This window comes from Danio aesculapii, chromosome 1 (genome assembly GCF_903798145.1).
Source record: "Danio aesculapii chromosome 1, fDanAes4.1, whole genome shotgun sequence".
NCBI lineage: Eukaryota > Metazoa > Chordata > Actinopteri > Cypriniformes > Danionidae > Danio > Danio aesculapii.
The window spans coordinates 7,518,974-7,532,154 of NC_079435.1; the positions used below are offsets into that span (position 1 = coordinate 7,518,974).

Genomic DNA, 13,181 nt, shown 5'->3' on the forward strand with positions numbered 1-13,181 from the left:
TTTTGCTGAACAGATCCACAACATTTGACGCTCATAAATGTTCATGAAAGTGCTCGTGCTTCAGGTATTACGAGGCAGCAAGGGGTTTGTATCCTTAATAAACTATGACAGTTCGTGTTCATTGAAAAGTAAGAATCATTAAAAAATCCGTAGGAAAAATATACGATAATATGCTAATAAAAAATATATGATAATACAAATATATGATAATAACATGCTAATAAAAATATAATAATAGTATGATAATAATACAGTATATGATAATAAAAATATAGAACAATAATGTGATAATAAGATATATAATAGTAATATAATACAAATAAATGATAATAATATGATAATACAAATATATGGTAATACTATGCTAATAACATGCTAATAATACAGTATATGATAATGATATGCTAATAAAACTATATGATAATAAAAATATATAATAATAATATGCTAATAAAATATATGGTAATAATATGCAAATAAAAATATATGATAATAATATGACAATAAAAAGGTATGATAATAATATGATAAAAATATATGACAATAAAAACAAATGAGAATAATATGCTAATAAAAATATGTGATAATAATATGACAATAAAAAGGTATGATAATAATATGATAATAAAAATATATGACAATAAAAATAAATGACAATAATATGCTAATAAAAATATGTGATAATTATATGACAATAAAAAGGTATGATATTAATATGATAATTAAAATATATGATAATAATATGACAATAACAATTTTTGATAATAAAAATATTTGATAATAATACGCTAATAAAATATATGACAGTAATATGATAATAAAAATGTGTGATAATAATATGACAATAAAAATATGTGATATTAATATGATAATACAAATATATGATAACAGTATGCTAATAATATGATAATAATACCGTATATGATAAAAATATAATAATAATAAATATAAATAATATGCTAATAAAATTATATTGTAATAATATTCTAAAAATACACAATAAAATAATAAAAATATATGATAGTAATATGCTAATAAAATATAATTATAATATAACAAAAATATCTGATAATAATATAAAATATGTGATAATATAAAAATATACTGTATGATAATACAAATAAGTGATAATAATATATGATAATAATATAATAAACATAAATAAATATAGATAACTGCGTGACAATACAAATTGCAGTTTCATTCTGGGATTGCATTCTTGTAAAGCAAGTATCATTTTAATATTATTAAGACACTACTGTATTTTATTTACAGTATTGTATTTATTTTACATGTTATTTTTTATTGTTTTGATGGCTTTAGCAGTGTTACGGTCCAGTATTTATTTCTTTCTTTATTTATTTATTTATTATTGTCGTTAGGGAGTGTTTTTGATATTAATTGGTATTTCTTTTTTCTTTGAGGCTAACTCCGCCTTGCACCTAATTCAGACTGTCTGCTTTATAAGCGGAAGCTGAGTGTGCATCTGAGTGGCTCTTTGTTTCCAGCGCGTGTCTGGCTGATCCTCCTGTTCTTTGCTCTGTTGCGAGCATGACCCATACTTGCTGAGAATCTCTATGTATCTTGCTGTCCTGATGAAGGTTTGTTCACGTCTTGTGCAGCCGCTGCTGAGGAACCATGCTGGTGTTGTTGCTGTTTCATTTCATTCTTGTTGATCTATGTTTTGTTATGTTTGTTTGTTCAATTATTTTGATTAAGTAAATCTTGCTTAATTATACAGTTGAAGTCAGGATTATTAGCCCCCCTTTGATTTTCTTTTTTTAATATTTCCCAAAGGATGTTTAACAGAGCAAGGAAATTTTCACAGTATGTCTGATAATATTTTTTCTTCTGGAGAAAGTCTTATTTGTTTTATTTTGGCTAGAATAAAAGCCGAAAGTTTAAACATTTTTTAAACACCATTTTAGGGTCAAAATTGTTAGACTCTTTAAGCTATATTTTTTCGATTGTCTGCAAAACAAACCATCGTTATACAATGACTTGCCTAATTACCCTAACCTGCCTAGTTGACCTAATTAACCTAGTTAGGCTTTTAAATGTCACTTTAAGCTGTATAGAAGTGTCTTGAAAAATATCTAGTCAAATATTATTTACTGTCATCATGTCAAAGATAAAATAAATCAGTTATTAGAGATGAGTTATTAAAACTATTATGTTTATAAATGTGTTGATGAAATCTTTTCGTTAAACAGAAATTGAGGGAAAAAAAATAAACAGGGGGGCTAATAATTCAGGGGGGCTAATACTTCTGACTTCAGCTGTATATTTTTATTGCCATTTTATTTAGGTAAAAGAAACGTATTAAATAAATAGAGTAATTGTAATTGTACTCTTTGAGTTGCGTGTCCTTTTTATGTTGCTGACCCCTCCCTACACGAGCATTATAAATTGCGCTTCATAACAAGCAGACAAGGATAAATTAAATGAAAAATAAGTATCTGTAAGCTGCTGCTATAAAAGGCATTTCTTTTCAACACTATAGTTTATATCAATGATAACATTTATTTTATTCCAGCTAACAAAATTGTCACAACCTGCTGCTTTAATACACATACCAAATACAAATGCTGTGCAAAACACGAAGCAACAATTTTAGCAATAATTTACATCTATAAATAAGAACGTCACAGGTTTAGTTTTGTTTCACAAGCTTGTTGCAATGCATTCTTTAATTAAACACTGTAAAAAAATTAATCTTTGGATTTACTAATCGTTTCGGTAACACTTTATAATAACTACACACTATGAATCATTTATTAAGCATTCGCATCTCGTGAATTCATTATCTGTTAAGCATTAACTCTACATTAATAAACGTTAGTAAGCAGTTTATAACTGCAGCTACAAATGCTGTAATCTTGACTTATAAGCACCTATATACTATGCTTAATAATTGTATTTTCATACTTAGTTAATGATTTATTTTTCATTACTAAATTAAGTATTGCATTATTCACAAACCATTTGTATTTAAGAGTAGTTGAGGGTTTTCAGGATCATTCAGAATGAGTTAGTGAATGATTAATGAACTATTGAAATCAACATTTATATATCTTATTTTTCAGGCATATACTAATAGTTAACTAATATGTTAATTAATGCTTTATTAACTCAATTTCACGCAATTTAGTGACCTAATCTAAAGTGAGGACTATTTATGCTTTATAAATCCCTTATAAATGAAAAATAAAGGCTCAGAATCAAATGAACAATAATCTTTGCAATCTGTTCTAAAAAATGAAATGACTGTAAAGTTTAAACATTGCTGAATAACAGGAGTGTCAAAATAAGACATAAAACTGGACAAAACAACAACAACAATATACTAATTTAACAATATAATAAGATGCAGTGTTTAAACTCTACAGTTATTTTATTTTAGATAAGGTTGCAGAGATTTATTTTTCATTTGAAGTTCAGTTTTATTTGTGTCTCTTTAAATGAAAAGGAATGAATAATGTCATTTTTCCTGTTTAGAATTTAACTGAGTCTTTATTTGCCATTTATAAGGGATTTATAAAGCATAAATAGTCCTCACTTTAGATTAGGTCACAAAACTAGATGAAGTTGAGTTAATAAAGCATTTATTAACATACATAGTAACCCTTAACATATGCCTGAATAATAGGACATATAAATGTTGATTTCAATAGTTTATTAATCATTTACCAACTCATTCTGAATGATCCTAAAAACCCTCAACTACTTTTAAATACAAATGGTTTGTAAATAATGCAATACTTAATTTAGTAATGAAAAATAAATCATTAACTAAGTACGAAAGTACAAGTATTAAGCACATTATAAATATGTTTGTAAGTCAAGAATACAGCATTTGTAGCTGCAGTTATAAACTGCTTACTAACGTTTAATAATGTAGAGTTAATGCTCAACAGATAATGAATTCTCTATTTGCTGATGCTTAATAAATGATTTATAGTGTGTAGTTATTATAAAGTGTTGTGAGTAGGTAAGTGGTTGCAAACAACGGATATGGGCTGAATTTAAACAAACAAATTAAATTGAGTAATGTTCAATTCATTTGTTTGTTTAAATTCAGCTCATGTCAATAGTTTGCAACCACTTACCTTAACAAATCAAGTAAATCCAATGAATCAAATACACAACTATTTATTTTATAGTATTAATTCATAAACAAAAATGGTAGAGTATTGAATTTACAGCATTTATAATTAAAAACATTCAACTGATTTGATCTCCCACTGGATTTCTTGGCAATGCATCATTAAATTCCTTTTCTACTAAAGAGAGCAGCTGCTGTGGGACTTGCCTAAAAATGAAAGTTTCTTCACAGAGCTTCAATCCCCAGCATTTTAAAGCAGGCGTGTAATAAAACCTCCTCAAAAGCAGATGTTTTTTCCCCCCATCACCAATGTGAATCTTCTTTTGTGTAAGTTTCCCACTGCATGGAGTCGCTCGATCTCATAAAACTTGTCACTGTACAACAACAACATGTGCTGCATTTGAACATTCAGTACTTGCTCTCTCCTTTCAGACTCACTTCAGGAAGTGAGTGTCATGTACTTTAGTTTCTTTATCTGTTAATCTTTACTCATTAGACATGCTGGCTTGGATGTCAACCAAACTGCGAGTGTGCATACCATTCACTCTGTGTATATTACCACTGAGCAAAAGTGTGGAATCAATAGGATATAAGATAAATATTGGACACTTTTGCTCATCAGGGCTGCATTTATTTGTTCAACAATATAGTAAAAGGTTTATTTTTATATGTTTTCTATTTGATTGCATTTTAAAATGTATTTATGTATAAAATGTATTTAAAATCTAATTCAATCTAATCTAATCTTATTCCTGTGAGTGCAAGCAGAATTTTCCAGCATTATTTCTCCAGTTTTGTTTCACATGATCCGTCAGAAATCAGTTCAATATGCAGATTTAAACATATGTAAGGAGTACAATATGCAGATATAATGTTATATATAATGCTTAAACATAATGCTTAATATTTCTTGATATATTTCAATTCAAATTGATGTTGTTATTCACCAAAAGATGCATTAAACAGACCAAAATAGATTTATATTTGATGTGAAGTTTACTTATAAACTAATTTCAAGAGTTCAAACCTAACTAATGATTGATTATGAAGTGTGTTTGGCATGCTGTCCCGGGAGAGAGCCCTGAGCTCATAAGATCCTCGAGCCTGGGGCTCCCTCCCATTTGCAAGGCGAGAGGGGAGTTTGAGCTCAGGTAGATCTCAAGAACTCCCCTGCTGTAGTAGCTAATGAACAGAGAGTGATTGCTCTTAAGAGATAACTACTTACTAGGACCATATCAATGGTGCTGATTTGGATTAGTCGGTTAACTCAAGTTGCATGTTTTTGGACGGTGGGATGAAACCAGGGAATTTGGGGGAAACCCACGTGAGCACGGGGAGAACGTGTAAACTCCGCACAGAAATGTCGGCTGGCTTTGTAAGGACTAGAACCAGTGATGTTCTTGCTGTGAGGCAACAGTGCTAACCACACAGCAATCATAAGCATGTGATCCTCTCGAAACTAGTTTATAAATAAACTTCACCTAGAGAGAATCACGTGCTTATGATTTACCACAGCCGGTCCTGCATTAGCTAATCAAGATCCTCCAATCATATGATTCCTTAGTCACTATAAATAACCACAGACTTCATTCCACAACTATCTTCATTCCTCCCCTTCTTCACCTAGATTGGGCGGCACGGCGGCCCAGTGGTTAGCACTGTTGCCCCACAGCAAGAACACCATCGGCTCTGGTACTTACTGGGCCGGTTGGCATTTCTGTGTGGAGTTGGCATGTTCTCCCTGAGTCCGCGTGGGTTTCCCCCCACCATCCAAAGATATGCGTCATGTAAACAGACTAAACCAAATGGGCACTATTGGCTAGCTCCCAGTATCAGTATTTTTCCTTCTCAAAGGAGTTCACCTTTTCACAACGGAGTTTTCGAGATCTACCTGAGCTCAATATCTCCTCTTGCCCGGCGAATGGGAGAGAGCCCTGGGCTCGAGGATTCCTTGAGCTCAGGGCTCTCTCCCAGGACAGCGTGCTAAACAAGCTTATTGTAAATCATCAGCTAAGTGTGATCATCACATGAGAGTAATTTCTAGAGAATTGTGTGAACCTGAAGCCTGGAAAGATTCTGAAAGCTTTGAGTCATAGGAATAAATTACATTTTAAAAAATATTCACTTAGACAACTATTTTGTTAATTAAAATAATGCTTCAATTACAAACCTGACCCGCAGTCTACAAACTGAAGGAATGATTTAAAGTGAATCAAACATTTTAATTCTGTCATCATTTACTCCCCTTTACTAGCTTCAAACCTTTACGAGTTTCTTTCTTCTGTTGAACACAAAAGAAGATAATCTGAAAACATCCGGAAAACCTGTAACTTCTCCTACTGTAGAATTCAATGGTTACAGGTTTTCAGCTTTATTCAAAACATCTCCTTTTGTGTTCAACAGAAGAAAGGAACTCATAAAGATTTATAACCACTTGAGGATGAGTAAATAATGAACAAATTGTCATTTTTGGGTCAACTGTCCCTTTAAATGACTTTCATTTGTTAATAACCCAGTTTGACCAGATGAACTTGTCAGGTGAAGGGTTACAGTATGCATGCTGGAGAAATGATGGATCTTGACTCCTCTTACCTCCTCATGCAGTCCAGAGCGCGCACAAAGTAGTCTTTATTGAGCTGATGCTCGTCCCGCAGCAGACAGCACTGCTCCAGCGTCACCGACATCGACGTCCGGTCTTTGGCACTTTTACAGCTGGTGAAGCGGATACCATTCATCCGTCGACAGATCTAACCACACACACACACACACACAAACAGGGCATTGAGTGTACTTTCTCCTCCTTTATATGCTGTTTAGAGTATGAGCTCATGCCCTTGCATAAATGAATCTTGCTTTTATTATAATTATATTGGGCTCATTGACTTCCATTTGTACAACTGCAGTTACTACCCTGACAAAAATTCAAGTTTTTTTGTAGTAAAATTATAATACCCATGTTTTTTTTTTCAACCCAGGTTTATTCTGATTACGTACCCCTATATATACTTCTGGAGAGCAGCAAATACGTCCCAGGAGGTACTTTTTTGCAGTTTTGTGTTTTTTTTAACGAATCCACCAGAGGGCACTGTGCACGCTTTTTGAGATTTCGAGTGCTATTTTTGCCTGCTGTTCTTGCGTAAATCCACCAGAGGCTGCTGTTGACTGACTGACCAATCCCCCACCAACCCCCTTCACTAAACCCAATCGATAGTGTTTTCAAAAGCACCAATTGACCCAATCATCCCCTTCTTTAATCCCAACCGACAGTGTTTTCAAAAGCAATCCAAAAAAAGAAAAGCCCTCGCCTAATTTTTACCACATTCTCACCCTGTTATTTACCTGTTTATACAGTTTTTTTGCTATTTGTTTTTGTTTTACCCACTTTCTGGAACCTTTCTTTGCCAGACTTAAACACCGTCTTTGCAGTCAACTTCTCTCTGCCTCTCAAGTCCGCCAACATATGCGACGAGCCACTGAACAAATCGGTAACAGTAGAAGAGCCGTCCATATGGAGGTAAGCGGTTAGCTGATAGTGGCAAAAGTAACAGCGCCCCGTAGCGTTCATATTAAAGATGAAATGCAGCCATACGTACTTCAGGCTACATAATTCACGATCTCCAGAAATGCATATAGGGCTACGTTTCCTGAATGAGCCTGCGTTGGAAAATTAACCATGTTTTTATTTAATAGTAAAATTGTAATAACCATGTTTTTTGCCGGATTGACCTCTATTTGTATAACTACAGTTACTATACTTAAGAAAATTAACCATGTTTTTATTTAATAGTAAAATTGTAATAACCATGTTTTTTGCCGGATTGACCTCTATTTGTATAACTACAGTTACTATACTTAAGAAAATTAACCATGTTTTTATTTAATAGTAAAATTGTAACAACCATGTTTTTTGCCACAGTTACTACACTTAAGAAAATTAACCATGTTTTTATTTAATAGTAAAATTGTAATAACCATGTTTTTTGCCACAGTTACTACGCTTAAGAAAATTAACCATGTTTTTATTTAATAGTTAAGTTGTAATAATCATGTTTTTTCGGCTCATTGACTTCTATTTGTATAACTACAGTTATTACACTTAAGAAAATTAACCATGTTTTTATTTAATGGTAAAATTGTAATAATCATGTTTTTTCGGCTCATTGACTTCTATTTGTATAACTACAATTATTACACTTTAGAAAATTAACCATGTTTTTATTTAATAGTAAAATTGTAATAACCATGTTTTTTGCCGCAGTTACTACGCTTAAGAAAATTAACCATGTTTTTATTTAATAGTAAAATTGTAATAATCATGTTTTTTCGACTCATTGACTATTTGTATAACTACAGTTACTACGCTTAAGAAAATTAACCATGTTTTTATTTAATAGTAAAATTGTAATAACCATGTTTTTTCGACTCATTGACTATTTGTATAACTACAGTTACTACGCTTAAGAAAATTAATCATGTTTTTATTTAATAGTAAAATTGTAATAATCATGTTTTTTCGACTCATTGACTTCTATTTGTATAACTACAGTTACTACGCTTAAGAAAATTAATCATGTTTTTATTTAAGTGAGAAGTGAATGTGTGCTGATTCATCAAGATTTTTAGCTGAAATTGTTGCTATATAATGAAAGTCAGCAATGGCTGTCGGCACTTTGAGAGTCAAAAGACAAACAGGCAAAATTAAAATAATACCTGTGGCTATTGATGATACACTGAGCTCTTATTAAAAGAAACAATCTGTGCAAGAAACTGAGCATTATCAATAACATTCATTCAGTCATTTTCCTTCGGCTTAGTCCCTTATTTATCAGGGGTCGCCACAGCGGAATGAACCGCCATCTATTACAGCATATGTTTTACGCAGCAGATGCATTTGCAGCCGCAACCCAGTACTGAGAAACACCCATACACACTCATTCACACACCACACACACTCATACACTACGGACAATTTTGTTTACCCAATTTACCCTATTGCGTATGTGTTTGGACTTGCACCCTGAGGAAACCCACACCAACACGGGAAGAATATGCAAACTCCACACAGAAATAGCAACTGGCCCAGCCGGGACTCGAACCAGTGATGTTCTTGCTGTGAAGCAACAGTGCTAACCACCGAGCCACTATGCTGCCTCATTTTGTAAATATTTAATACAAATTGTGTCTCATTTCATAGATTTCCCTCATATTTGTATAAAAAGGAACTATTAGTAATCTAGTAATTAGTGCCTAGAAAGTTGTCATGTAGGCCTACTATATCCCAAATGTTCTGACGCCATTCTATAGTTTAATGTGAAGTACAGATCAATATTCAAGTGCTTAAGGTCAATTCTTCTCCTTTCTTTCACAATTTAAACTACATGTCGCGTTTATGACAACATGAAAAACTTTCTCCAACACTATTTGTTCCTGTAAATATAAATAATCAGTGGAGAAATGCATTTAGTTTTGCACTAAATGGGTATATTTTGACCTGCAACAAGGAGTTCATTGCTGTTTCTCAATCATGTTGCGCTGTGTCTGTTATCAGCAGATTGCATTCGCAACACTGGAGTAGAGAAGGTTATTACCTGCTCTTCACACACAAAGTAGGCCTACCTGAAACTTTAAATTAGAGTGGGTCAATAATATATTGGACAGATCCTCAACGCACTGATTTCTTCCCTTTGTGCTGCTGTTTTGGAAGTGTCCGCAGATGTCGGAGGGCTGTGCGCTGTGTCTCAGTGATGCATTAAGCATGTTATTCACGCACCAGCTGTACAGACGAGACATGTGCCGCTCCATATGATTATTCTAATAGTTTTTGTTCTCTCATTCTTCCGACTGAGTATATTCTTCCAAGAGGAATAGTTTAAGTGCTGCGAATAGTTTGTAAAGCCTGGCTCATTGTGGTCAAATTAGTTGATTAAATTAATAAAAGTGAAACTTATGGGCGCAATATGGATTGTCATTAACAGAAAATCATTTAGCCTAATACAGGCTACTCTGAAACTGTGAATATTTCACTGTCATTTTATTTATATGAATATTTTATTTCACAGACCTGTTTGTCAGTTTGTGCGCTGAAGCATAAGCCGACCTCGTTTTGAACTTCTCCTCAAATATTCTTGTTTATTTCGTAGATAACTGACCAACAAAAATACATTAAAATAACCTACAAATTATACCAAACGAAGTTTCTTTTTTAAAAAGAAAATTTTTCAGCCAAAAAAAAAGGTTCAATAATTGTTCTTTCAGTTTCTCCGTCTCACTCTCGGTGAGTTTAGACGAGGGATTATTAAGTAAAACTGGCCTCAGACTGTTTAGTTTAGTCTGCTTTCAACCTGCAGGAAAATATCAGGCTTTGCTAAAAGGCTGATTATTTTATTAACGATTAGGGTCAATAGTGGTAGCCTATTGCAGATCTCAAAGAAAAATCTTTATATTAAAATAAGGAAAAATAAGCTGGACCACAACAGATCAGATCAATGTCATAACGAATACTCAAATAATGTAGCCTAGTTTACAGCAAGCATCATGTTTTAAGTTAGATTGTGCCGTCTGTCATGGATAGTTCTATAGGTCTGTTATTTTTATTAAAGAATATGTTATTTGAGTTTATTACCAGAACTATAGAAACTGTATTATGTTAAAAAAGAAAAAAATGGCACAGTGTCGGGATCGAATCTGTATCGGTCGATACTCGGAATTTTGGTATCGAGATCGGATTGGTTAAAAAAATGATATCATTGGACATGGACATCACAATTTAACTGGACAACCAAATGCATTTTTTTAAGTGTCTTAGCAGACTTGCTAATTATAATTCTTTACATAAAATTACTGAAGGCAAAAGCAAAGATGGCATGATCAAACAAACTAACAGTAGACTATTTGTGCAAACACTGCTGTTTTGTTTTTAACCACTTTTTAAGAACACTACTAACAATATGTAGATTACTTTCTAATTTTAGGCTAACAGGTAAACCAATTTGGCTCCCTTTACACAGAAAACAGATTGACCAAATGGGGTCTTACACTTTGGCACTAGACAGTCACTATTAGCAGTTGCTCGTGTGACTCACTGATTAGATCAGAAATACTCAAATAATGTAGCCTATAGTTTACAGCAAGCATCATGTTTTAAGTTAGATTGTGCCATCTGTCATGTATAGTTCTATAGGTCTGTTATTTTTACTAAAGAATATGTTATTTGAGTTTATCACCAGAACTATAGAAACTGTATTATGTTAAAAAAGAAAAAATTGCACAGTATCGGGATCGAATCTGTATCGGTCGATACTCAGAATTTTGGTATCGAGATCGGATCGGTTTAAAAAAATGGTATCGGTGCATCCCTAATAGTTATTGAATTGAGCACATTGAACATTGTTCCCCAGCCGATTTGAGTTTGAGACCCCTGCTTTAATGCACTCCTGCAGAATAATAGGATGGATGTTCTGCTCAAACATGAATGCCCAGAAGACAAACAAAAGACCTAAAAGCGAACATTCTGAACTTTGATGACTGAATGTTATTTCATCACACTGATCATGCGAGCATTTTGCAAACACGAGGTTGTGAAAGATCTTGCACACACACACTTCCTGCACAGACTCTCACCATTCCTGCAAGCCACAATATCTCCACATTCTTCCTCTTCTTGGTCACTACATTCTGTCCGAGCGTTTCCAGCAGCTCCTTAATGTCCGTCTGCGTCTGAAAACTCGGCAGACCTTTTGAACAGAAGACAGAAGAGAGAAACACTGTCATGCGTTTGCGGCTTTAAAGAGGCCTTGTTTTGTCTCTGTATCGACGAGCGCTAAAGATCAAATTGGAAAAAGTCTGGGGACATTTTCTCTGATAAACAGGGAGATGGATGGAAGACAAGATGTGACACGCTGAGATGCAGTTTGGCATTCGTCTGCTGGGATCATTCATCATCTGAAGCCGTCACGCTCCGCAGACTAGATTGACGTATCAGAGAAACAAATTCCTGCACTCGAATCCTTAAAACATGAGCTGATGTGCTCGGCATTAAACACTGAGGAGGAGACGCATGCGGACGTGTTGCATGAAAAAAAAGAGGACTAAAGAACTAAATTCTGCAGTTGTAGAAGTCTCATATCCATTCGTATTTTGGAGTCTGTATGTCTTTTTAAAATGTTTTTAAAGGACCTATATGTAGGACTGCTTTACATGACACAGTATACACTACCTGACAAAAGTCTTGTCTCCTATCAAAGTTTTTGGAGCAACAAACAATAAGTCGACTTCTAGTTGATCACTTGGTATCAGAAGTGGCTTATATAAAAGGCAAAGGCCTCTAGATTACGCTTATTTTACCAAAATAAAATATGATCATGCCTTGATTTTTAATTATTTCATTAGGACAGTAAGGTCTGACTTGTGCTCAGACAAAAGTCTCATCACTTAACAGAAATAATGTCCAGTATAGAATATGAAGTCATGCTGCAGTGGAAAAAGAATAAATATTGTGTCTGACTTCATCATGATCTTGGAGGACTGCATCCATACATCTCTGCAATGACTCAAATCACTTATTAATAAAGTCATCTGGAATGGCAAAGAAAGCGTTCTTGCAGGACTCCCAGAGCTCATCAGGATTCTTTGGATTCATCTTCAGTGCCTCCTTCTTCATCTTCATACTCAATAATGTTCATGTCTGGTGACTGAGCTGGCCAATCCTGGAGCAACTTGACCTTCTTTGCTTTCAGGAACTTTTATGTGGAGGCTGAAGTATGAGGAGCGCTATCCTGCTGAAGAATTTGGCCTCTCCTGTGGTTTGTAATGTAATGGGCAGCACAAAAATGTCTTGATACCTCAGGCTGTTGATGTTGCCATCCACTCTGCAGATCTCTCGCACGTCCCCCATACAAACCATGATTTTTCCTTCACCAAACTTGACTGATTTCTATGAGAATCTTGGGTCCATGTGGGTTCCAATATGTCTTCTGCAGTATTTGTGATGATTGGGATGCTGTTCAACAAATCTACCTTCTGCCACTTTTACAAATGATCAACTAGAAGTCACGTTATTATCTGTTACTCTTACAAC

The 13,181-nt window shown here is 33.7% G+C and overlaps 1 protein-coding gene across 4 annotated transcripts in view; it reads right to left on the reverse strand.

Moving 5' to 3' along the window:
* inpp4b (inositol polyphosphate-4-phosphatase type II B) overlaps positions 1-13,181 on the reverse strand; it is a 333,119-nt gene that overhangs the window by 14,009 nt on the left and 305,929 nt on the right. For all 4 annotated transcript variants that reach the window (XM_056456463.1, XM_056456462.1, XM_056456465.1 and 1 more), the window contains 2 exons: positions 11,726-11,838; positions 6,698-6,852 (listed from right to left, as the gene is read on the reverse strand). In XM_056456463.1, the coding sequence (XP_056312438.1) occupies positions 6,698-6,852; positions 11,726-11,838 (268 nt within the window). The remainder of the gene's footprint in view (positions 1-6,697; positions 6,853-11,725; positions 11,839-13,181) is intronic.